General features: G+C 31.1%; 1 protein-coding gene across 1 annotated transcript in view; it reads left to right on the forward strand.

The window, feature by feature from the left end:
- Positions 1 to 127: 127 nt before the first annotated feature.
- LOC143042025 (von Willebrand factor D and EGF domain-containing protein-like) overlaps positions 128 to 25,678 on the forward strand; it is a 38,393-nt gene continuing 12,842 nt past the window's right edge. Inside the window, exons 1-11 of the mRNA XM_076214241.1 lie at positions 128 to 224; positions 1,670 to 1,867; positions 2,900 to 3,085; positions 4,848 to 4,910; positions 9,265 to 9,527; positions 10,077 to 10,163; positions 10,753 to 10,856; positions 15,529 to 15,838; positions 16,525 to 16,610; positions 23,300 to 23,366; positions 24,775 to 24,978. Coding sequence (XP_076070356.1) covers positions 143 to 224; positions 1,670 to 1,867; positions 2,900 to 3,085; positions 4,848 to 4,910; positions 9,265 to 9,527; positions 10,077 to 10,163; positions 10,753 to 10,856; positions 15,529 to 15,838; positions 16,525 to 16,610; positions 23,300 to 23,366; positions 24,775 to 24,978 — 1,650 coding nt within the window. The 5' untranslated portion in view covers positions 128 to 142. The remainder of the gene's footprint in view (positions 225 to 1,669; positions 1,868 to 2,899; positions 3,086 to 4,847; positions 4,911 to 9,264; positions 9,528 to 10,076; positions 10,164 to 10,752; positions 10,857 to 15,528; positions 15,839 to 16,524; positions 16,611 to 23,299; positions 23,367 to 24,774; positions 24,979 to 25,678) is intronic.

Here is a 25,678-nt window from a genome sequence, read left to right on the forward strand (position 1 = left end):
GGATGTGTTTTAATCTCTCGAGGAAATTATCTGTCACCAATGGCTGTCATTCAGAATTTAAAATAGTGTCCAATAAAAACAACGAAGTAAGAAATACTTAATATAAAACCTCAAGTTCACAGAATAAGTAAACCGCTCCAAAATGGTAGATATACAACACAAACTGACTTTGATTGTTATATGTGCTACTTTTTCTGAATTGGTTTTCAAAATTAATGCAATAGGTAAGAATTTGTTTGTAAATAATAGTTTTGTTGCATTATATGATTTGTACTGATGACTCAACTGACTGTGGTCCATTTATAAAGCAATTTACTGTGATGACATTAAATTTAGATAATTAAATCATGATAAAATAACCAAAAATTGAAGATTGCATTCAATGCTAAATTCTTGACATCAACAGAACATCTTATAAATAACCTGGAAAATTTAAATTGTTGGCGTAGTTTCGTTTAATGCAATGGAGTAACTTCTTAGATACAATTTTGACAAAGATAAAGTCCTTACGTACAACACAAATGTAACAAGCGCGTTCGTTCTGATATAAGATTTATTTAATAACTACCTTCCAAGTCTTGCCAGAACAAGAACGTTCAAATCAACTCATTGTGTAGGAAATGTGCCATATTTTACACTTGCAACACCTCTTTCAGGGGTCCGTAGTATGTTTACATGATTTAATCCCTTTCCATGTACAGTCAAATCTCTCCCTGGTCTTCATCCTACCGACCAACTCTGAGTATTATCAATTTGTTCTTGCATTTGATATGCATGACATGTTTTTGACTAGACATAGGCATAAAACAACAAATCAATTTAACCTGTTGAAATAAAAATGTAAGCGCTTTTTCGCGATAATGCTATAATTAGGTCTGTATCAATAAAGTTTTGACAACGCTATGACCGTGTATAGTGAATAATACTTCCAAACCTCATAAGTCACTAACGATGCTCTTATTTTGCTTGTATTGATAAAAAATAAAAAAATAAGCACCATTTGTTTCTTATATTGGAAGATTAATTATTGCATTCTTAGCTTGTGGTTATTGTATAAGTTCTTATGGGATTACTCGATTGTTTTTTTTTTATCTTCGTTATAAGTTTATATACTACGCTTAAATTTGTAGCATATAGGCATAGAAATTTGTATTTTAATGTTTGTTATCAATCTTAAATACGTTTTTCAATGCCTTCTAAAATATAAAGCTTTATAATAAAATGTAGAAGGAAAAAAATCATTATATAGGCATTAAAAGGATATTGGGAGTGTTAATGACAAATAAATTTGCATCTAGAAATAACATGTTGACCATCTTTTTATTAATTATATAAAAAAGATGAAATCAGAAAAATACAGAACTCCAAGGAAAATTCAGAACGGAAAAGTCGAATTCAAAAGCTCAAACAATGAAATGAATTGATAATAACCGTCATATTCCTGATTTGGTACAAGCTGGTTCTTATGTATAGTATGCAGTTTTGCAGTAGCATGTACTGTTAAAGAAATTATTTTTGGAATTAATTTATTCAGTTTTACCAATACCACATAGCACGGTATAGTTTGACAAAACTACACTTCTTTTATTTTGTTTTGCTTTGCTTTGACGGAAACATTTCCACTGTAATATGTTTAAAGTTTTTAATGAAAATTTTCGAAATATTTCAGACGTTTGTCTTACGCCGAATGTTATAGAAGACTGGAAAAGATCTGTTGGAAACGATGATTCCTCGACGACAATCTGTGACGCCGCCATGATACATCAATGGTACAGAATAAAAAGTGAAGCAGGAGAAAGAATGCCTACCGAATGTCCTGAAAATGGTTACCGATGTGGGACATCTCAACCATTTTGGTTAACTAATAGTAATTATCATTTACAGTTATCATTGAAAAAGAGTTCATTTAAATTTGAATTGATCAAAATCATAAGTACCTTACACGTTTAATTTCAGACATTAAGGATAGCTAACAAAATATAATATATTGACAACCCAGAATTGAGGGGTACTCACTTGAAATTCCCCTAGGGTAATAGAAAGCCTCGGAATAATTACAGTAATCTCAATAATGTTCAAACCTAGATTCTAACTTTATATTCTAATAAATACCAAGTTTTACGCTCCTTCCTACAGATACCAAATTGCTTTGTATATAGATCCAGTTATATGTATTTCTGACTGTTGATACCCTATATAATTTAGATCACTGTCAATTAATATGTCCCGTATATGAGAAGCCTATTTTTACCATCATTCGCATCTTCAAGTAACAATTCATAAACATCAACAACAATTGGTGTTTTGTTAGTTAAAATATTCAACCATTATTTAGAAATTCTAAATTTTCTCAATAAGCTACATAGCAAAATAGCCATATTACCCTTTGAAAATAGACTAAAGGGAAATACAAATGAGATACAAATGATAAAAAAGGCAACAGTAGTATATTGCTGTTCAAAAGTAATAAATCAATTGAGAGAAGACAAATCCGGGCTACACATTTAAAACCATGGGAAGCACATCAACTATAAGAGGGAAACAACGAAATAACAGAACACAAAAGTGCAACAAAAAACAAACAACAAAAAGCATTCATAGAAACGAACTATCAGTTAAAAACTGCTATATTTCTGACTTAATACAGGACATTGAAAGAAATAAAGTTGAGTTGAACCTGGTTTTGTGGCTAGCCAAACCTCCTAGCTTTTTTTTCTGAATTGATATCAAGTCTTTCATAAGAATTTTAATCGTAAATCAACCTCAAAGAATAACATCAGCGTGAAACATTGCATACTTTTGCGTTTAAGTTTATTTTGATTGTATGTTGAATTTTACTTTTTCAGAAGGAAATAGTCATTGTTTAAGCAGTTGCTTAATGCACTTCATTTCATTGTAGTTAGTGTTCCAACCAACGAAGGCATATTTCCTAGGGTAAATCAAAGAGTGAAAAGGATAGCTTGCAGTTCTCATTTTTCCGGTGATTGCTGTCGGTATAATGTGACCATTGAAATAAAAAACTGTAAAGACTATTTCGTTTATCGTTTACCACCAACGCCTAGATGTCCATCAGGATATTGCTTCGGTAAACTATTGGTTTATTTAGTTTATATCATCGAAAAAGCATATATTCTATCGACATATTTTTAAAAAGCAATGTATTTCAAAACACTTTGTCGGTCTACTCATAAAATCGATTTGAATTGATTGCTTGTAAACTTTGAAACTCCTTATTTTGAATTTACTGTATATCGTCATCTTGAATCATACAATAGCAATACATACTCGGTCTAGATATTTGCCTAAATTTTCAAATTTTGAGACAGACTTTCAATTTATTTGTAAAACTGCTTATTTGTATTAAAACAAAAACTATTGATTCATTGCATTATCCAAAATGTTTAAACAAAGACAAATATTTATGTGTTTAGAATAAATTTTTCAACATGGAAGTTGAGATTCCTTTTATACTAAAATGCTATACTGGATTGATAGTGAAATTTTAGTTTTACTTGTAGCAATAAAACAGGTTCGACGACATTGTTATTTTTTCTTCTTAAAGTCATAAGAAACCTCAAGTGAAAAACAAATAATGCATACGTTTTTTTATAACTCAATGAATAGATTTCATTATAAAACTAATGTACATATACTTTATTCTGAAGAAAATTCTTTAATGTGTTTATACAATTTATTTATAACAAGTGTATTTTATTTTAATTGCTTCCTTCCAGGAAGCGATTCTCCGACATAGTTTCCGTATGCAAAGTGACCTCAGTGTGACCCATGTCGTAAATATCCGGTGATCGCAATACGCATGGATGTCCTTTAAATAAACTATTATCTGATTGGACATATTAAACACGTGCTTAATATTCATGTTTTTTTGTTAATTGTTGACAAACATGTGACAATCGGTAAACTTCGGCTTCAAAACACGAACTTTAATTACCTGCTATATTTTCAAAACAACGCTGACCGATTGAAAAATAAAATTGACGGTTATACGAAATTTCTGCTAAAAAAATGATAAAATCGTACACAGAAGACAAAGTTTATAATGTCTGTATGCATTGCTTCAAGAATTGGAATAACTTTATTTTTCACCGGTCACTCGTTTATTCTGACTTTAAAGCATATTGTAAAACCTAACTAAATTCTCATACTCTATTTCAAAATTGTATCTTAGAGATTTTTTTTTACTCATAAACAAGTAGGTTTTTCTCAAGTATACATAACTTGTTGCTTGAAAAATAGCACGTTGGCACATACTTTTTAATTTGAAATAAAACCATTGTAAAATCTTCATTCTGTCAAAGTATACAAAATTTCTATATTAGAAAATATAATGATCCACCTTTAGCTGACAATATGTATATCATTATATAACATTTAAGTTTAAATTTAATTCTGGTTTATAAGGCTTTAAGTTAGTTTTTAGGTAAATTGTTTTACATCCAAGTAAGATCATTACATGTTAACATAGTTAAAATGATCTCTGTTGAGCTTTATACCAACTTAAAGTCATAGGCCGGAATATCACTACCGATATGATGAATTTGCGATTATCGGAGAAACCTTTACACACTATCTTTAAAACCGGGTAATTGTATATCAAATTCTTGTTGATGTACGGCATGTCCTGTTTTGCATGTTTCACCTTAGCTCTTTGACCAGTCGACAGATAAACATAAAATGTTAATAACAGAAAAATGCAAAATGGACGAGCCGCTACTCTCACTTTATCAATGTTTCAGCAAATACTGCTATCACAATAAGAGTCTCATTGTAGTGTTATTGTATCGAAACACAACTGATCATCCATCAAACAATATAATTTATTTTAGGCAATGAAGTAAAATGTCCTCCTAATGAAAGTTCTGATAACGGATTTAGTCCTGGATGTGGTAGTAAGTATGATATGGATTTCAAAATATCTTTTTCAGTTTACCTTAGTTAAAAAAATGTAACAGTTTATTCAACGCCGTTTAATCTATATCTATTTATTTGATACAAAAAGTTGAAGAAATCGCTTTACTTAAACAGTTTACGTTAATTCATAAACAAATGTTTACCTTCTATATAATTGTTTAATTTTGTATTTTTATTTATATTTTGGGTATTTGGAATAAATAAAAAAAATATATATATAAAGCATCGTTTATGTCATTCTCAATACAATTTTGATATATTATCAATCTTACCTTTCCGTTAATGCAACTATATTTGATATTGCTTGCTTTTATTCTATATCTATACGAACCATCTTTTTTGCTTTATGTATACGTGTTATCAACAATAATTGCTCTGTTAATTACATACATTGCTGCATATATCTTTAAATTTAAATTATAGTTGGATACAATCCATGACGATGACCATATCATTTACTATGATCACAAATTTACTTATTGTTTCGACGGCTGGTTTTTTTTTTGGCAAATATATTGCAATATTACAGATTTGAATTTAAATAGAGAATAAAAATTAGATGTATTTGCTATTAAATTGGAATAAGACAAATACATTAATATTATTAAACGATTTCTGGTGTTTTAACTTTTTGTCAAATGTAATGCATGTATCCTGATTGTCATTACTTTTTAAAATAATAGTTAATCGTTACCTACTTTTTTAAATTATACATTTTGTAACCTAAACATTTTTAGTTTTAATTAATCGAGTCAATCAACCATTACGTCCATTTTGTAGGTACTTTATGATTATTGAGAATTTGGATACTCATTTTTTAATATCTATTTGTATAATTATTTTATTTAGATTATATTTTTAGGTAAAATGCTATCTTATTGTATTGCTCATGCTTTACCGTAGCAGACTTGTACACAATTTAAAACGAAGTAAAGAGCCTTTTGTCAATGCAACATTTTCAAACACCTATTTATTTATCTTATACTAATGTAAGTTGATTTAACACACTTTAAAGGGAAGAAGATGGCACCACTCTACAATCGATAAGTAAGCACAAGATTCTCGCAAAGAACTACAGAAGACCTTGATTAAGGTCGAGGTAAATGTAGATTCTTGTTGAAAATCTTCATTTCTCGCTATATCAAAAATATCAAATAGAAAACTAATTCCTCCGTTTATTCTGGTACGATAAAAAAAAATCTGACGGAGCATAAACTAATTAGATAATTGATAAATTTTTAATTAAGGAATTTCATTGCTCAGTTTCAAACACTAGAAGATATTGATAGGGGAGTAGTTGAGGAATCAAAAAAGCAAAAAAAGTATAGGGGTCAATGTGCTTGTTTTCGAGATGATAGCCATTGGAATTTTGGCGGGAACATGTTCTTTCTTGATTTTTCATAGTTTAACATTGACTAGTTAAATTTTTCAAAACTATTAAAATTAAATAAGATTTTATAAGACTTTTACAAATAGCTTCTAATTACACATGTAAAGATTTATAAAAAGAAAAATTGGGGTCCATTGGCAAATGTTACCTCCAAAACGTACAAATTTGGACAAAAATTTCACTGAAATTCAGTATCTATAATAGTAAAAAAAAATGTTTTAAATTGAGTACGAGATGACTCATGCTTCAATTTAAATGACGTCAAAACGTTTCTAAGATCAAAACAGGAGTCAAACTCCAGGATCCATTTTGGTAATTATTCCAAGGGTAAACTTTCAAATGAATTGTTTTAATCTAATATAATAACTGATTATTTATAATATAAGACTATAAAAAGCCTATTCAAATATGATGTGTAGATCATGCACAAATGAGTTATCGAACGTAAATTGATTCAAATACAAAAAGTCATTTAAAAGTCGAGTTATTTATTAACAAGATCTCGCTAGATTATGGCACATATTTGTGGCCTATTCCAGTATACTAAATAATAGGAAGTTAACCTCCCCCAGATAATATGTGGTATCTCCAATTTCGTGTTCCAGGCGATGTATGCGTTAAGCAAAGTCATCAAATTTTAATGTTTATTAGTTTGGTGGGAGTACATTATATACCAGAACATGAAGTAAAATCGATATTTATTCTTGTGAATGATGACTGCCTCTATTAATTATTATTTATTTATTTATAAAGTCGGTAAAAAGATAACATAGGGATTCCGTTGCAATATTGGTTTATCTAAACAAACAAAAATATTGGCAATAACAATGTTTTGGGATATTTATTATAGCGTAGATTTTGTTACATTATAATGAATCCCTTTTCGTAACCAGATATGTGTATTAAAGTGTACTTGTTTTTTTAAGCTGGGGTCACATATTCACAATTTTTACTGCCGTCCTTGACAGGACCATGCCCGATAAAAATTTGTCAAAAATCTGATCAAGATCCAATGAATCGGTGATGAAAATTCAAACTTAAATAAAATTTGTATAAAAAAACAACTATCTGATATTTTTCAGGAAGCGGCGATATTCAACCGTTTTCATGCGAATTTGTACCGATAATCCCGTTCTCAATCCGCTTCTAATCCGATTTGTATCTTTCGCATGGTAAATATCGACAGAGTCTGTCACGACTGTCTTCCGATTTTACCAAATGTAATCCGACAGAGATCAGACAGTGAACCGCCGCTGACGGAAGTTATACGTTCCAAAACAGTCGACATACTCGGGATGATCATGTACTGTCGGAACATAATCCTATCATGGTCCGCTCTATCGTATTGCAAACGGTCTCAGTCGAAATGTTTTCTGCAATTGTCGGCACTCTGACGTGAGTATCATTAACGAATTTCGTATCGATAACGAAACTGTACAGGAACGGTTTCGGCAAAGACGGTTCGCAATCGACAAGATCAGGATGCAATCAGGACTCAATCGGCAGAACACCAGTAATAAAAAATTTCTCCAGATCATTCCCGTTCCACAGGACACCGTCCAGAAAACACTGAACATTGTTAGGATTTTGATCCGATACATCAGAATCTGTCACGACATAGTCACACTTTTAATCCGACTAGACAAAATCGGTTGAGTTTCCCTGAATGTTACGGGACGCACCTAACTGACCGGATGCTTCTCCGAACTATCCGGACCATTTCCGACCCGTAGGAATCTGTTACGAACTTAAACGAATGCGTTAGGACAATGAGATGACATTCCAGATAATTGAGGATAGTATTCCGACTTTTTAACTTTTCGTGTCTTATCGCTGTCTGATATCAAACGGGAGCAATAATCAGCAATGGGTGAACCCCGCATTAGTAAGGTGATCATTATCAAAATACCAACTGTTTATATTCTGCATTTGTTTTATGGATTGTGAGATACAGATGCTCTTCATTTTTAAAATCAAATTTTAATGTAAAAAGAGATTCCGATCATTGGGCTATCCTTTATCAACTTATGCCAAATAAACGAATATACATTCCTTAAAGAAAAAATAAGATAGAACGTCACGTTTGTTTCACTTGATAATCTAGATTTCTAATCAGTGATATAATTGCATCTTAAATTTATTCATTATCCGGATTATCAAGTGAAATAAACGCCTTAATCATATTTCTAATTTTATTCGTTTATCTTTGTACAATGTCTGTTCTTTTGAATTTGAAATTAAAAATTAAGTCATGATATAGCCCAACTTTAATCACATATAAAAAAAAAGTGTTGCCAATGTAGAAAAAGATCGACTAGATGGCAAAAAAAGTAATTTGTTCATCAATAAAACAAGTACCTTGGCACTGAAACAATTTTCTTCAAAACACATGCATATAACATTTATGTCTGTCCACCATTAAAAAAAGTGTTGTGACTAAAGTTTAACCATTAGTATGTTTTGTTCTTTTACGGTGGTCTCTCATTCATCAAACCAAAGGATAATACTACCACTCATTATTATTTGAATTGTGCAGCCCAATGCATGCACCTTTTGCCATCCTGTTTTAAAACGTTTTTTTGCTGTATCATATATTTGTTTTATCTTTATTTATTTTAATCATGATTATAAAATTTAGAAAGCTGTTATGTTGTGTTTTTTGGATTTTTTGTCTATGTGATATTATTTACTTTTTCCACATTGGATTTTGAAATCGTTTTTTTTTAGAGCTTTTATTTTAAGAAAGATATGTTTTTTTTATACCTTAACTTATAGTAAATCAAATTTTATATTTGTTCCAAGATGTTAAAATTAGTTTAATTTAGTTTCATTTTTTTCATCATTTCACCATTTTTAGATAGTTTCAATATGAATCTATTTTGTATATTTTCAATACTGATATTTTTTAAAAAAGTGAGAAATTACTAGTAGTTTATTTTTAGATTATCCGAAAGAAATTCTTAGCCAAAAACCGACAGTAACAACTGGGTTACATCGCCAACAAACAAAAAAGATCATTATTCAGAGAGTTAAATTTCAATGCAATGCAAACATTGATGTCAAAAAGTATACTATTGATGTCCGTTGGTACATAAACAAGAAGGAAATAGAAAAGGCTTACTTTAAAGATATATCACCAGAGAATTTACATGATGCACTGCTTCATCAGGATCATTGGGACAAAACATATAAACCCGATATGAACGTATGTAGTTATTTAATACCAAATTTTGTATTGGCGAAACTTGTATCTTTGATTTCCAGAAAAATGTTAATTCTAAGTGCGTATGCCTTGTTACTATAAAAAAAAATTGAAATACCAGATCTATTATTTTCGAAAATACATTACAAATAATGTCTACAAAATTAACGTAAATTGTTCCTGCAGGTGTTTGAACCCTTAAGTCTTTTTCATTCATTTATATATCAACTTCATTGTATACAAAAGTAACTAAGCAGCACATATCCGCTCTCTCACAATTAATTCCTTCAAAAAAAAAACTCATTTTTTGCTTTGAAATTCATGTTTTGTTAGTTCATCAGTATTTTTATATGTATTTGTTACTTTGCTTTGATTTGTCAAAGTTTTGCTACATTAATTGCATTAATTTTTTATTCATTCATTTCTCAATATGATTTTAGTGAAATTTGACTTCGACGATTCCCTCTAAAAATGTTATTTTTTTCAATATACGTGTCTGGTTATATGCATTACTACTGCTATTTTGAAGTGTACGCTTCCATTCTATTTAAGGTGTCATGTTCTATTCAGTTACGGCAAATAAATTTTCCATCTCCAGGAAAACGACAATATTCAGATGATTTTTTTGCTGGAATAATTGTAAGTCATTTAATTTCATAAGTGCACATGCAGATGTAACATGCAATTTCTTTTGACTTTCAATTCCGAATGATTTGTCACCTCCTCCTGTTAAAAACGTCTCGGGAGAAGCAACATGGTTCCTTTGAATTGTGCGATTTAACAAATGGGTTCTCCCATTTTTCTTATCCAATTACAATGAACCATACGAGATACACATGCTGTCGAAATACTCACTAGATATATGATTATTGAAGTAACCTAGATATTATTTTATATGCATAAAATGTACAATAGAAATAAACAATAAAACTTGATCATCAATCTGTTTAAGAATGTAACCTGTTAAAAGCAAGTTATTAATATTTTTGTAATGGAAAAAGGTAGCTATTTTAGAAGACTCATCTCGGGACATTTGTTAGACAGTCTATACACTCCAAATATTTCCTGTTGTGGTATGTCGTCCCATTGTTGTTTACAAAAATGTATACCTTTGGTTAAAAATTCCATAATAAGATTTAATTTATATTTTCAAACATCCAAAACAACAATAGATCATGATTGATAAAAAATGAAAAACATATATATTTTGTAAATCTGTTTCACACAGATTGACTTCCGAGAAGAACACAAAATATTGGTTGAAGGAGAAAATCCAAAAAACATCAGCGCAAGACTAACAATACCTGTTGGATGTACTTATCCAAGTTCCGGGTAAGATTGCATAGGCAAATAGGAATTAAATTAATAAATTTATCAATATATGCTCTTTTTGTCAATGCATGTTTATGATACATTATCAAAAGCGTTTGGATGATTTTATGATACAACTAAGTATTACTTTCATGTAGATATGTTACCCATTCATAGCAAACGATAAGGTGTGTACTTGATCATACTTTCAAAAAACCGTTGCAAGCAACCGTGCAATGAACGGTTAATAATCAATATGTATCTCCTCTAAAATTGCACAGGTTTTTTTTTACAGTATAAAAAATTAAATAAACACGTCTGAGCAAGTCTTTAGGTACAATCCTTACATATAATAGGGTGTTTAACTAACTTGTTTCTCATATATAATTAGGAGAAATTCTTTGCATTCTATGATAGAACTTTATATTGTAGGTTATCTTAGTTGATCAAATTCATTTTCTATAATACAATTCATATATTTTTTGCACTTTGGTATAAATCGACAATCACACGTGTTAGAAATTTTGCCAAAGTACGAATACAGGATATATCAAAAGATTCACTAATAACACAACTTTCAGTACAATTGTACTTAAGTATAATTATATGACAATTAAAAAAGAGGGACGAAAGGTACAAAAGGGACAGTTAAATTCATAAATCTAAAATAAACTGACAACGCCATGGCTAAAAATGAAAAAGACAAACAGACAAACAATAGTACACATGAAACAACATAGAAAATTAAAGAATAAACAACACGAACCCAACCAAAAACTAGGGGTGATCTCAGGTGCTCCGGAAGGGTAAGCATATCCTGCTCCACATGTGGCACCCGTCGTGTTGCTTATGTAATAACAATTCCGGTAAATAGTCTTATTCGGTAGGTCACATTCATAATAGGGAAGGGGATTTTAGTTACGACGTAAGGAACATATCCGATATCATTTGTGAAACGGTTATTCCATAACGGTCAACCAACACTTGATGGCGTTCGTAAAATTTACGAAGGGATGATTTCAACTTCACCATTTGGAACTCTTGGTTTAATAGCTTCCTTGTGAGCAGCAACCCTCTATCAAGAAAATCATGATAGGAAATGCAAGCACGGAAATATCGTATCAATTGGGAGATATATACCCCGTATGCAGGTGCTGCTGGAATGTTGCTACTTAGAAATGTAAAGTTCACAATTGGAAAGCTGAAATAATCTCTTTTGTAGTCAAGTTTTGTTTTCAATCGACCCTCATTGTCAATTTCTAGATGAAAGTCAAGATATGAGGCCGACTTAACTGTATTTGTAGTATCTTTAATCTCTAGTTCGATGGGATAGATGCGTTCCAAATAGTCACTAAATTTTGAATTATTTAGTGAAAGAACATCATCTATATAGCGTAAAGTAAAGTTAAAGGATATTACTAACTTCTTATCTTTCTTCATAAGAAGTTCCTGCATAAAGTCAGCTTAGTCAATTAAATTCAATGAATCGAGATTTGTTTTGTTTTTTCTTCATTGGCATCCGAATAGTGAATACTAATTTTCAATATTTTGTAAACTTACTTTCTAGAATGCATTTCTGGAGAAAAAAATATTAAAGAATTCCCTTTTGTTACCCAATATGCAATCTCAGCTTCTTCATCCCTTAAAAAATAATTTTGTGCTTCAATGACCGTACTAAATTACTTGAATAATAAAAAAAAAAAAAATTAAAAATCATGCGAGAACTAATTATATTATGAAAACTTCGCAATGTTTACACGTAAACCAATATAACCAACACCAGTATCATGTGTTTAAGAAAGTAGTTTATATTTATTATTTTCATTATTCCAAAGTCTGTTAGAAAACAATCGTTTTTCCTCTATAAATAAACAAAAAAACATACCTATAACGAACGCAAATCTATATTAAGAATCTAAAGGCAGTGTCAACTCCGTCTTTTTATAAATGTCACGCTCTTGTGCATAACTTATTTATCCCACACAAAAAATTGTGTTCTAGAAACGTTGATCTATATTTCTTTTTGGTGATAAGCATTACAATTCTTCTCTTTTTATCATGATGAATAACAGAAATTCATGCATTTAATCAGTCGGAAACCAGGTTGAAATAGAACAAAAGAATCAAAGCTCTTTGTTAGAGAAGGCGATAAATGTTTACTGTATTGTTTACTATAGTGACAAAATTTTTAAAAGTTGATAGAAACAAACAAAATTGCAATTTTCTTCTCAATAACGAGGTGTTTTATTTAAAAAAAAAAACACCATTTGCATAAGTTTTCAATTTATTTAGAACATAGTTAAGCAGAACTATTATATATCAAGTCGACGACATGGGTATCTTTCAAGTTGGATGAAGAAAATGCATAACCTCCGAATTTTATGAAAAAACTACCACGGACGGAAAACATATCAATCTATTAGTTCAGTAATTGTCGTGTCTGCCCTTCCATTATGTGACTGAAGAAAAAATTCCAAAAAATGGGTAACAATTGTATCGAAAAGAGAAAATCGAGTGCACCTTTTTATGTTAGGGCGTGTTTGAGTTGAGTTTTTTGTCTTGATATCGTACAAAGTAAGAATATTTCATACATCGTCTCGCTTCAGATTCTATCATTTTCATATATTAAAGCTACAGGTTGACCTTATAACACAAAAAAATCACAGTACTAAAAGATGAAATATATGGGTCATGTGAAATACCTATCTAATGAGTCACAAAAACAGAGAAGGTGTAATCGAATAGCTATTTTTTTTACTGAAAGTACTTGACGACAGTCTTTCAAGTTTGATGATGAAAATGCATATCTTCGAAAAATTCTAATTTTTTGTGTGTGATTACTAGGGTTTATAGTCTTCATACACTATAGTAATCTAGTCTGCCCTTCCACGAAATATTTAATTACAAATTTTTTAAATGTTTATGAATTTTCGAAAATTCCACCTGACAACCGATCAGACAATAGTTTTAAGTTGAATCAATGCAGCCAAGATTATTAACTGATGCTCATTAGCTAGTTGATACATTTGTCTTTTAAAATACAACTGACATATAAGGATCGTAATGGTGCAATGTGGATAAATTTATCGGTTTCCAAGAGCAATATTGGTAGCGCGTCATCCCTACAATGGCTTCTATTTCTACGATTGTGAAAATGAACTGGCGTAAAGGGGAGATAATTTTGACGAAGTAGACTCCTGACTGTAATGATATCTCGAAAACAGCACTAACGGTTGTGTTACGTACCAACTGTACTTGATAATCTGAAAACCTCATGTTGGAGGGTAGATCTGTTTTTCCTGAAGTTTCTGTCTAATTCCAAGTTCTGAAAAAGGTACTGTTGATTTCATCGTAAAATGAATATCATGTTTGCAAATGTATTTTGTAGTGTTGTCAATTCGTTCAGTTTTGTCTAACCGGAATCATTTAAATCAGTTAAAGTTGATGATTGACGGTCTTATCTATTGCACCCTTCGAATGTACATTTTTATAATACGATATATTATAATAATGTCCTTTGGCTTAATAAGGCTGGTACGTGAGGATTCCTGGCGAAGTGTGACTTTTAATGATTCAATAATCCGTAGAAACTACTATGGCGTTTATAATATCTTCAAATTGAAAAATAGAAAAAAACTTTTTTCATATCGTCGAATTGAAGATGTCTTAAAACTGGAACCATCAAGTATACATTAATTGCATTCACGTTGATTTTCATCTCACAATTTTTTAGTTAAATGGCATTTCGTTTAAAATATGACAAAGCATTGCACGATTTAAAGGTTTCACATTCAGATGTACGTGTACACGATATAAGATCAAAAATAAAAGAAGAAAATTGTTGAATTTAATCTGGAATATGTCAACAAAAAGTACTACAGAGCTTATGTTTGTAATGTCAATGTTAACCGACTTAAAATGAAATTTTGTATGCTATTCTATATCGGATTACGGATTTCAAATAACTGTTAAAAAACATGTATACTTATCATGTGTACTTAAGATCATGCCCCGAGCTGATAGACAAGTTGTCCAAGTTCTAATTAATTTTATGTTTTTGCAATTACCAATTGCAATCAAGATAATTGATCTGTCAAATTAATTGCATTGACGATTATTCTTAAATAGAACAAAATTATTAATGATTTTAATACACATTTATAACAAATCTACTAACATTGAAGAAAACGCCCGGTTAACCGGTTAGCGTTTTTAGTATTCAGTATTCGGTCCTTCCAACGGTTAACCGATTAACCGTTGATAACACTCGTATTTCGTTTTTCTTGATACGGTAGTTCAGAAGTCATCCTGGAAAATTGCTAAATTACTTAAATAGATTATAACATGTAATGGAAAACAGTAAATGCATCGATTCCTTTCATCAAAAATGAGAATTGAAATGGGGAATATGTCAAAGAGACAACAACCCGGCCATAGAACAGGCAACAGCAGGTCACCAATGGGTCTTCAATGCACCGAGAAATGCCCGCATCCTTCAACTGGCCCCTTAACAAATATATGTACTAGGTCTAGTTCAGTGATAATGGACGTCATACTAAACTCTAAATTGTACACAAGAAACTAAAATAAAAAATAATGTAAGTATGTGAAATCTAGGATACTGATCGGTATATATGTGTCTTATTTAAAAACATCTTAGGTGTAGTAAACGATTCGTTTTTTTACTTTTAAGAAAGAACGTGTTAGGCGTTCAGAAGGATTGTCTAGTGAACCTTGTAGGAGCCGTACCAGTTTATCAAGAGAGTGGAACGTGTAATAATGATAAAGTCACTGGTTTAGAATATAGTTCAACAACATGTGGCATTAATTTCAACTTTACACACTGGAATGAACCCCAGGTGATAACGGTCAGAGGGAAGTCCGACAAGATAGTAAATGTACGACCTCGAATTATGAATTTGCGTATGTATGTTAATGCACGCATAGGTTCTGATGATGCAAACCTGGACTTTTGGCGTGGATATATGCTCCCTGATTTAAAGGTACGTTATCAAGCGAACCGCCTACTGCTCTGATATAATGGATTTGTGACATCGGCATTTTTAACAATTAATTTTATATGTATTTTAAATAAATCATTTTATCGCTTTATACATTTTATATATTTTTGGATATATTTAATTCATACTATAGTTTTAAAATTAGCATGAGATCAAATATGAGTATACTCATTGTCTATTGCTTTGTTTTCTAGTAGTTTTTATTCAGTCTTTAATTTTTAAATCTCGACAATCTGCTTGTGCTAAGTGAACAAATACGTCCGACTCTTGAAAAAAAAATGAATTGACTAGTTGTGTTAAGTCGACGAACTTAGCTTGATCGATATCGATCAGCGCAATTGGTGCAATAAATCTTAAGCATGCAGTATTTGCTAGCTAATGTTCTACATTGGAGGCCTATGTCTGATGAAAAGATGAAGACCATAAACAAATCCTTGAATCAGTTAAGTACATGTACTTACTTTGTGTCATTCAGAAAACATTTCATTGTATTCAACGTAAAATCTTCTCAAACTTATTATTCTTGAAATTAAGTGTGCCAGACGGGTGTTCCGTCTATAAAGACTCATAACCATCAAAAGTGCTCCAATCAATTTAAGTACGGAGTAAACAAACAAGTATACAGGTATCAATATGATAGTTTGAAGAAAGTTTCTTTTATATTTCAGTTTTCTATACTTGATACCGATTATAAAAATGTTGGAAAGCGATGCAGTTCCGATAACGATCCACATATGACAACTTTTGATAACAAGTAAGTCTAAAATGGTCTCTTGTGATTTTTTTTGTGTTACTATATACGGTAGTCAGTATTTTTAGTCCTCATTGCTCTTCAACGTCGTACTTTATTTGTTCTTTTCACATTCATTAAGCTTATAAAATTGTTTGGTATCGTTGTAAAAGATAGAAAAGCCACAATCCACAGCATTAAACTTAGAAAACAAACATTTTCCACTCATCTTTTGCTTCTCTCCATAACTTTTCTGATGCTATGTTGTTATGGTAATCTCCTAAATTGCAGAGCTGAAGCGGTTTAGCTAAAAACCAAAACAGTAACAAGAGTAACAACCTTCCTCTTTGAAATAAAGATTTGGTCCTTGCAGCATTTGTTTTTGTAGAAATGTGAATAACTCGTGGAAAAAGGAAAATGAAAATGTTATTACAATAATTATGCCAACATCTTGAAAAAACATATCAATTTATTCAAAGTTCAGAAAAAGGGACCTAGAAAAGTGATATTATAAGTCAATGGTAGATGAATTTGTCTATTGTGGTTACTAAATAGCATAGGTGTAATATTTTCACCTGAAAAATTTCTCATTTTTACTGCCTGAGGTTTCATTTTTCTCAAATTTGGTTACTTAGAATCTAAAAACTGAGGCGTGATAAAACGGTTGCCATGGTAACACCAATAAAGAGCCCAGCAAGAAAAACCTGTCATAAATAAAATAATATCCCAATATCAACATGCAATTGTAATTTTGTTTTGTATATTGATAGAAAACAATTTTTTTAAATTTGCAGTTTTAGAAATCTCCATTTTATAACCTTTTATCATGATAATATGGCAAAATACTCTTCAGTTATAGATGGCGCTATAAGTCTATAAATAGTAACATTTTCAAATTATGTTTTTTACATGATTTATTTTTATCTCATAATGACCCTTTGAACTAATTTTCATTAAAATCGGGAGATGTTGCCTGTGGCACCTCTCATTGACAGATTGCATGGTTCTATGGTGGATTTGGTGTTAAATTTGTTTTGATTCGAGCGTCACTGATGAGTCTAACGAAGACGAAACGCGCGTTTGGTGTAAACATAAAATTTTAATCCTGGTATCTATGATGACTTTATTTGATGGTCTCTGAATGTGAATATGTTTTACAGTATTATTTTATGGTTTAAGTTTTAGCTCATCAACTTCCTAATTACCAATTATTTATATATTCGTTCACATAATGCCATGTTCGGAATTCTCACACATTTTCCAAGTAAACTGCAATTAAGAAGTTTTTGAAATTTGTTGTCAAGTTTTATGTGAACGATCATCACCGTATGTTATAGTTTTTGAAAAAAAATCAACATCATTTATTGTTTCAAGTATTTGTTGCAAATTTTATGTGTTTATATTTCAAACCAAAACTGTTTCAATTATAATATCGGCAATTTGGTATATAACAAAATTGTTTGACCACATCAACCAAAACTCACCATATTTGTACTATATTATGAAAATTAAGATGCTGCATAATCAATTAGTAATTGTGTATATGTCTTGACGGACTGTATGTTACGAATGGCAGCAATAATAGAACGCAGTGACTACATAATTGAGTTCGCATCAATTAAGAATGCCAACATGTCCTCTTTTTTTATTCAAAATATTGACTCATAACAAAAGCTAGGTAGTTTTGAAACCTAAGGCTGGCTTATATAACAACATTATTTGACAGCATCAATCAAAACTGACCTTAATTTTCACTTTATTATGTAAATTTATATAGTCGCATAAAAAAAACAGTAATTTTGTATATTTCTGGGCGGATCTACCGGTTCGTGTTGTTTATTCTTTAGTTTTCTATGTTGTGTCATGTGTACTTTAGCCATGGCGTTGTCAGTTTATTTTAGATATTTGAGTTTGACTGTCCCTTTGGTATCTTTCGTCCCTCTTTTTAGGGAAGGATAAAGCCTACTTTTAGAGTACATACAATCTAACTCTCTTTCATCTTGTAACAGTATTAAAACATTTGACTTTTCTACTCTGTACACTAGTATTCCACATTCCAAACTAAAAGACAAATTGAAAGAGTTGGTATTGCTTTCCTTCGTAAAAAAGAATGGCCAACGTAGATACAAGTATCTTGTCTTAGGGAGGGATAAATCCTACTTTGTAAAGGATCACTCTGATTCGAACAAAAAATTCTCTGAAACTGATATTATCAAGATGCTTGATTTCTTTATTGACAACATATTTGTTACGTTCGGAGGACGTGTTTTTCAACAGACTGTCGGCATTCCAAGGGGAACAAACTGTGCCCCTCTACTTGCCGACTTGTTTCTTTATTATTATGAGGCTGACTTCATGCAGGAACTTCTTAGGAAGAAAGATAAGAAGTTAGCAATATCCTTTAACTCTACGTTTCGCTATATAGATGATGTTCTTTCACTAAATAATTCAAAATTTGGTGACTATGTGGAACGCATCTATCCCATCGAGCTAGAGATAAAGGATACTACAGATACAGTTAAGTCGGCCTCATATCTTGACTTACATCTAGAAACTGACAATGAGGGTCGGTTGAAAACAAAACTTTACGACAAAAGAGATGATTTCAGCTTTCCAATTGTGAACTTTCCATTTCTAAGTAGCAACATTCCAGCAGCACCTGCATACGGGGTATATATCTTCCAATTGATACGATATTCCCGTGCTTGCATTTCCTATCATGATTTTCTTGAAAGAGGGTTGCTGCTCACAAGAGAGCTATTAAACCAAGAGTTCCAAATGGTGAATTTGAAATCATCCCTTCGTAAATTTTACGGACGCCATCACGAGTTGGTTGACCGTTATGGAATAACCGTATCACAAATGATATCGGATATGTTCCTTACGTCGTAACTACAATCTCCTTCCCTTTCCTGAATGTGACCTACCGAATTAGACTATTTACCGGATATGTTATCACATAAGCAACACGACGGGTGCCGCATGTGGAGCAGGATCTGCTTACCCTTCCGGAGCACCTGAGATCACCCCTAGTTTTTGGTGGGGTTCGTGTTGTTTATTCTTTAGTTTTCTATGTTGTGTCATGTGTACTATTGTTTTTCTGTTTGTCTTTTTAATTTTAGCCATGGCGTTGTCAGTTTGTTTTAGATTTATGATTTTGACTGTCCCTTTTGGTATCTTTCGTCCCTCTTTTGTTAAGAATCAATCAAATGCTCTTAAACTGACATTATCAAGATGCTTGATATCTTGATTGATAACATATTTATTACGTTTGGATGACGTGTTTTTTAACACATTGTCGGCATTCTAATGGGAGACAATTGTTTCCCTCTTCTTGCTGGCTTGTTCTTTTGTTATAATGGGGCTAACTCCATAGAGTCTTACAAGATAAGAAGTTAGCAATACCATTGAACTTTACTTTTCGCTATATAGATGATGTTCTATCATTTGATAATTCAAAATTTGTTGAATATGCTCAAAGTATCTATACCAACGAACTAGAGATAAAGGATAGAACATATAAAATAAGGCTGTCTTATATCTTGGTTTACATTTAGAAATTGACAACTATAATTTAGGATAAAAGATATGCTTCGCAATTGTGAACTTTCTATTTCAATGTAGCAACATTCCAGCAGCGCCTGAATACGGAGTATATATCACTGAATTGAAACATAATTTCCAGGCTTGTTTTTCTTTTCATGATTCTCCTGATAGAGGGTTGCTGCTCACAAGGAAGCTTTTAAACTGTGAGTTTCAAACTGTGAAGTTAAAATCATTCCTTCGTAAATTTGACGGACGTCATCACGAGTTGGTTGACTGTTTTGGAATAACCGTTTCATTGATGATATTGGATATGTAGTAAATACAACCCCTTTCTTTTTCCACGAATTTGACCTACCGAATTTGACTATTTACATGATTTACCGGGTTAGTAATAACATGAGCAACACAACGGATGCCACATGCGGAGCCGGATATGCTCATTCTTCCGGAGCACATGAGATCTTTCGCCCCGTTTTCTATTTCACAAATGACAGCGACATTTGAGTACAATGAGTACAATATTGTGTCTGCATTAATTTAGAGTATCAGCATGTCCTCTTTAATTTGAAATGATGACACGTCACAAAACTCAATACTTTTTAAATATCTTAAGCTGGCTCGTATAACAAAATCATCTGACTGCATCATCCAACAATGACAACACTGATAAAATTTGTACATTATAATATAGGTATAAGAAAGTATCATCTAGGAATTGTATACAAGTATATACAGTCGTTTGATAATTCTGTTGGTAGCATAACGTTCAGGGGCAAATATTTCAATCTTATCAAATTTTTTGAGGGATGTATAAGTACCAAGCCACGTTCAACTAGTTTACTTTAGTCAATATTTATGATTATATCTTAACGGCCGTGTGTTTTAAACATCGCAGACTCTAATGTAACTACACTACCGTTGTCAAATCTGAAATGTTTACAAATTTAGACCGTTCAGTACTGTTTATTTGGAATTCTTATTGACGCAATCTTTCTTGTAACATCATATTTGGTGACACCGTTAAAGCTTTAGAATTGTGCTAGTTCATATCGCACATTATTATTTTTATTTAAAGCATATATTTAAACTCTCTGATGTATTTAGTCATATAATAAAATTAACGGTACCAATTTTCTTGCACCAGATGCGCATTTCGACAATACATCTATGTCGTGTTTAACAAATTTTTAGAATTGTGCAAGTGTCTTACCTGATGTTCGGTTTGACTTTTTTATTGTATAAATTTCAAGATTATAACAGCGTAATCTAAGTAGACTGATAATTGATTCATTCAACATTACAATCATATATACCGATGAAGGATATCTGTTATCCGAAATATTTATAAATAATTACATTTATAGTTCCTTTTTATATCATTGGTGTTGTTATGTACACTTTTTAGGCGTTTATATATATATATATATATATATGATTGGGGCATGTATTAGGATGATCAACAAGTTTGAAATTTTAAAGCAATCATTAAACAGGTCGGGAACACTACCTTATATAGATATGCATGAATTAGCATACTTATGTCCTCGCACATGTTATTGTTTATTTACGTGTGACGCAATTTATTGTTACCTGGATTTTTGACCATTTAAATAAATTAGTACCAATGCATGATGGTCTACTACGTGTTTACAATCAACAGAGAACACGTGTTATTTACTGAAATACAACACATTTTTACATGCATTGCGGGATAAACAATTTCGCTTAGTTTATCAACTTTTATAGTTCATGATATAAAGTATTTGTTCAATGCTCAGATTAGCGAAGAGCTGTTTCTATGCGAAGAAACAAGTCTTTGAATTAACCTACATATAGTCATTAATGTGTTTTATGAAGGCACGGAGATTTCATGTATTCGTCCACATCACGGCAACGAAACAACAATGTAAAACATAATTACCCATAAGACTATCTCATTAGTGTAAAGCGAGCCGTCGATAACGTTTTGGACATACTTTGCAAATATATTCTGACGTCAGGAAATCTAGAGTTCTCGACCTGTTAAAAAGGCCAATAGCTGTCAAAATCGTATTTACAGTTATTTACATGTATTAGAATGAGTTTTTGCGGATCGAAAGTGTCAATTAAGTAAGTTATTTTTTTCTCTCTTTAAATTTTGACATTACTTTCATTTTAATAGCGGAACTCGCTATTTTATGCGTAATCATCCCTAGGTAAATTCAAGGTCAAATGAATACGGATTCAATAAGATCGAATTATTGTAAGTGATTGATTCATCATCGATGTCTCTTAGCTTAATTTGACAAAAATGAACTATTTTCATTTCGGATCCTCTTATATCTGACTATGTGGTATGGCCGGCATGGGCTTTACTCATTTTTGAAGGCGATACGAGGAACTATATGTTGTCTCTTTGACACATTCCCCATTTCCATTCTCAATTTTTTATAATTGTTAATCTCTGTGTAATTTTGGTCTCTTGTTGAGAGTTGTCTCATTGGCAATCATACCACATCTTCTCTTTTTATATATACTTGCTACGAAAATCGAATTACTTTTTCACTTTATCCCTTTCATTTATTTTTTGAACTAAAAGTATCATATTTGTTTATACATCTCGTGGCTAGTGCCCCTTTAATGTACATTAGAATATAAAATGAAAAACAAAAAATTAAATATATATTATTAAAAAGATGACATTTATAACATATTAATGGTAGATTATTGAAAAAATCCTTCAATCACAAATAAAAAACTTGTTGTTTATTACCCAAATATCAAAACGTATACAAACAGATATCATTGATTACATATATGTATATCACTACAACATATAACAAACTCTGATTTTGGTTAGCCTATGAATTTTCAAGGCAGCATTTAATCAAAAGTCATTCAAACAACAACAACTGTTAAAAAAACAGTTAACAACAAAATTATTTGTCAGTCAAAACCAAATTTTGATGACTATTGAACTTATCATTGTATAACAACTGGCCGATGCAAAGCTGTGGAACTGAAGGGCGGTTCATTCAGCAATATGTCATAAGTAGCAGCTGGGATGATCATAGTCTTCAAAAAATCAAATAAATTACGTTCCTGTTGTGCCTAGTCTGTCAGTAGAATTATTTGCTTATTCAATAAACAAATCTAATTTAATCTAGTCAAATTCTTTTATATTTTAGACAATACAGTTTCCATAAAACTGAAGGGGAATATATTTTGTACAAACATTTAGGCCTTCCTGTTGAGGTAAGAAGACTTTTTTCAGAAATAATTCTTTAATGCTTTGCTTTATGTCTTACATTGTTTTGGTCAATATCGTAATACCGAGCGTTAGTTGGCGCTGTTAAATATTTCAAGTGTGACGTCAATAACATGCAGCCATAGTTTTCTTGGAATAAGGACATGGCTTTTTATCCAAAGGTAAGGAAGAACGTCATATTAGATTTCAGTATTGAATTTTAAGATATGAAAACAAATTGAATTTAAATAGTAAAAACAAAGGAGGAAGGACATAACTGCCAATGTTTCAGATACTGAGTTAGAATTTGATAACGTTATTTGGGTTTATCGGTAAACACATCAAATTAGTCTTCTTATATATCTTGCTTTTCGCTAAAAATTGTAGATTTTTTAATTACTTTAACGTTTGATGTTATCCATGTTGTTATTAGTTGTTTAAAAAAATCCCGATTTTTTGTAAGTTTATAAAAATTGAAACAACACGTTTAATAATTGTATGCGTTCGAAGCGCTTTTCTGGATTTACCTCCATCAGGAACACCCAAAGCCAAATATTTGAAGTTCAAAGATGTATAAGTAACGAAACCATTGAAGAGCTATAAGTCAAAAATACCTAAAATTAATAGCCAAATTCATCTGAAGTCAACTTTGACTGCGGGAGTTGAAATCTTAGTTTCTTAATAATTTTAAAATTTATAAACGGACAATTTTAGAAAAATTTGTTAAATCATGTTAGTGCCGAAGTACTGACTACTGAGATGATAATATCCTCGGGGACTATTAGTCCACCAGCAGAGGTATCGATCCAGTAGTGTAAAAAATTGAAAACAACACGTTTAATAATTATATGCGTCCAAAGCACTTTTCTGAATTTACCTTCATCAGGAACGATCATAGCCAAATATTTGAAATCCGAAGATGTATAAGCACCGAAATGAGTTTTACATTGGAAAAATTCTCTTACAAATCGTTATATCTTATCTTTTTCATAAATGATTTTTTCATATTATTTATTTTTGTTCATACCTTTTTACAAGCAATAGCTATTCATGCCCCATTTGATTTTTATTGTTTAAGTAGGTATATGTACGAATCATGTTTAATCACCTTCAGTATAGTTTGGGATAAAATAGTTCAATTGCAAGAAGAATTGTGTAAGTTGTTCTTAGAAATATTTTAAAAAGCATGAACAGACTGCAATATTAGTGCGTTTTAACATTACGTTTATTGGGAGAGAAATATATACAAAACTGACGCCTGTTTACACACCTAGATTGTGATAATAAATTGATAGCCAAACAATGTAGCAGAAGGATTAAAATATTCCTTCTTAATCCTGTTAAAATTCACCATACCAAAAAGAGTTAGTATTGCCCTTTATTCACCTATTAGTATCATATGCAATATCCTTTCAGATTCATTCCTATTATCAAAAGTGCGATTATTACTTGAAATCTAATGGTGGAGCTCTGTGTAACTGTGGAGCAGCAGTTCATAGTGGTGACAGTGTGTTCATTGCTAACTTCTGTAATATTGGAAACCGACAAAATAGATATGCTATCCAAAAAATATGTAATGAACAAGATATGCTTGTCGAAGGAGGGGGAAATAGCTACACAGTGAGTTCATTACTATGAAATTTCTTGCCATGATATTTTCAATCAATATCAACTTATATATCAATAAAGGCAATACGTTTATAATGTGAGGTTAAAATATTTGTCTGATTCGGATTGCTGAAATCGTTTTTTATCTAATGATAAACCTGTTTACCAAAATAACACGTTTTAAATAAAACTGTAATTGTTTGTATAACCAGTTAAAAGTATTTAGATTTTTTTAAATGATTGAGTGAAAAGCGACCCATTATAATCAGTTTATCAATAGCTGCATAAGTTTGTACACGTGGTGATTCGACGAACAGCGCATTAGTCTCTTCATCCATTGTTTTTTTTATCTTCAATCTTTTCATTTTTTAATTCAAAAATTCTCTGACGCATTCATAATAAAGGTGTACAAATAACATAAAAAAAATATTGGGCATTGTTACCTGTAAAAAAATGCGTGTGTTGCAAATTTCTTTTTCTTTTGAAAAAAAAGAAACAACATTCATAAATTTTATTGCAACACTCTATTCACGGTTTTTTCTCTCGGTTATTTGTTCGATTACGTAACGCTTATAGTTTTTTCCTCCATAGTTTAAGTTGTATATAATGTTTGTCGAAAATGATTCTTTTATCAAACATATTAACCTTCTGGAGATAAATTGGACCGTTTTACTTAACAGAAGATACTCTTTTACACCAGAGTAATTTTTCG

This window comes from Mytilus galloprovincialis, chromosome 8 (genome assembly GCF_965363235.1).
Source record: "Mytilus galloprovincialis chromosome 8, xbMytGall1.hap1.1, whole genome shotgun sequence".
Taxonomy (NCBI): Eukaryota; Metazoa; Mollusca; class Bivalvia; order Mytilida; family Mytilidae; genus Mytilus; species Mytilus galloprovincialis.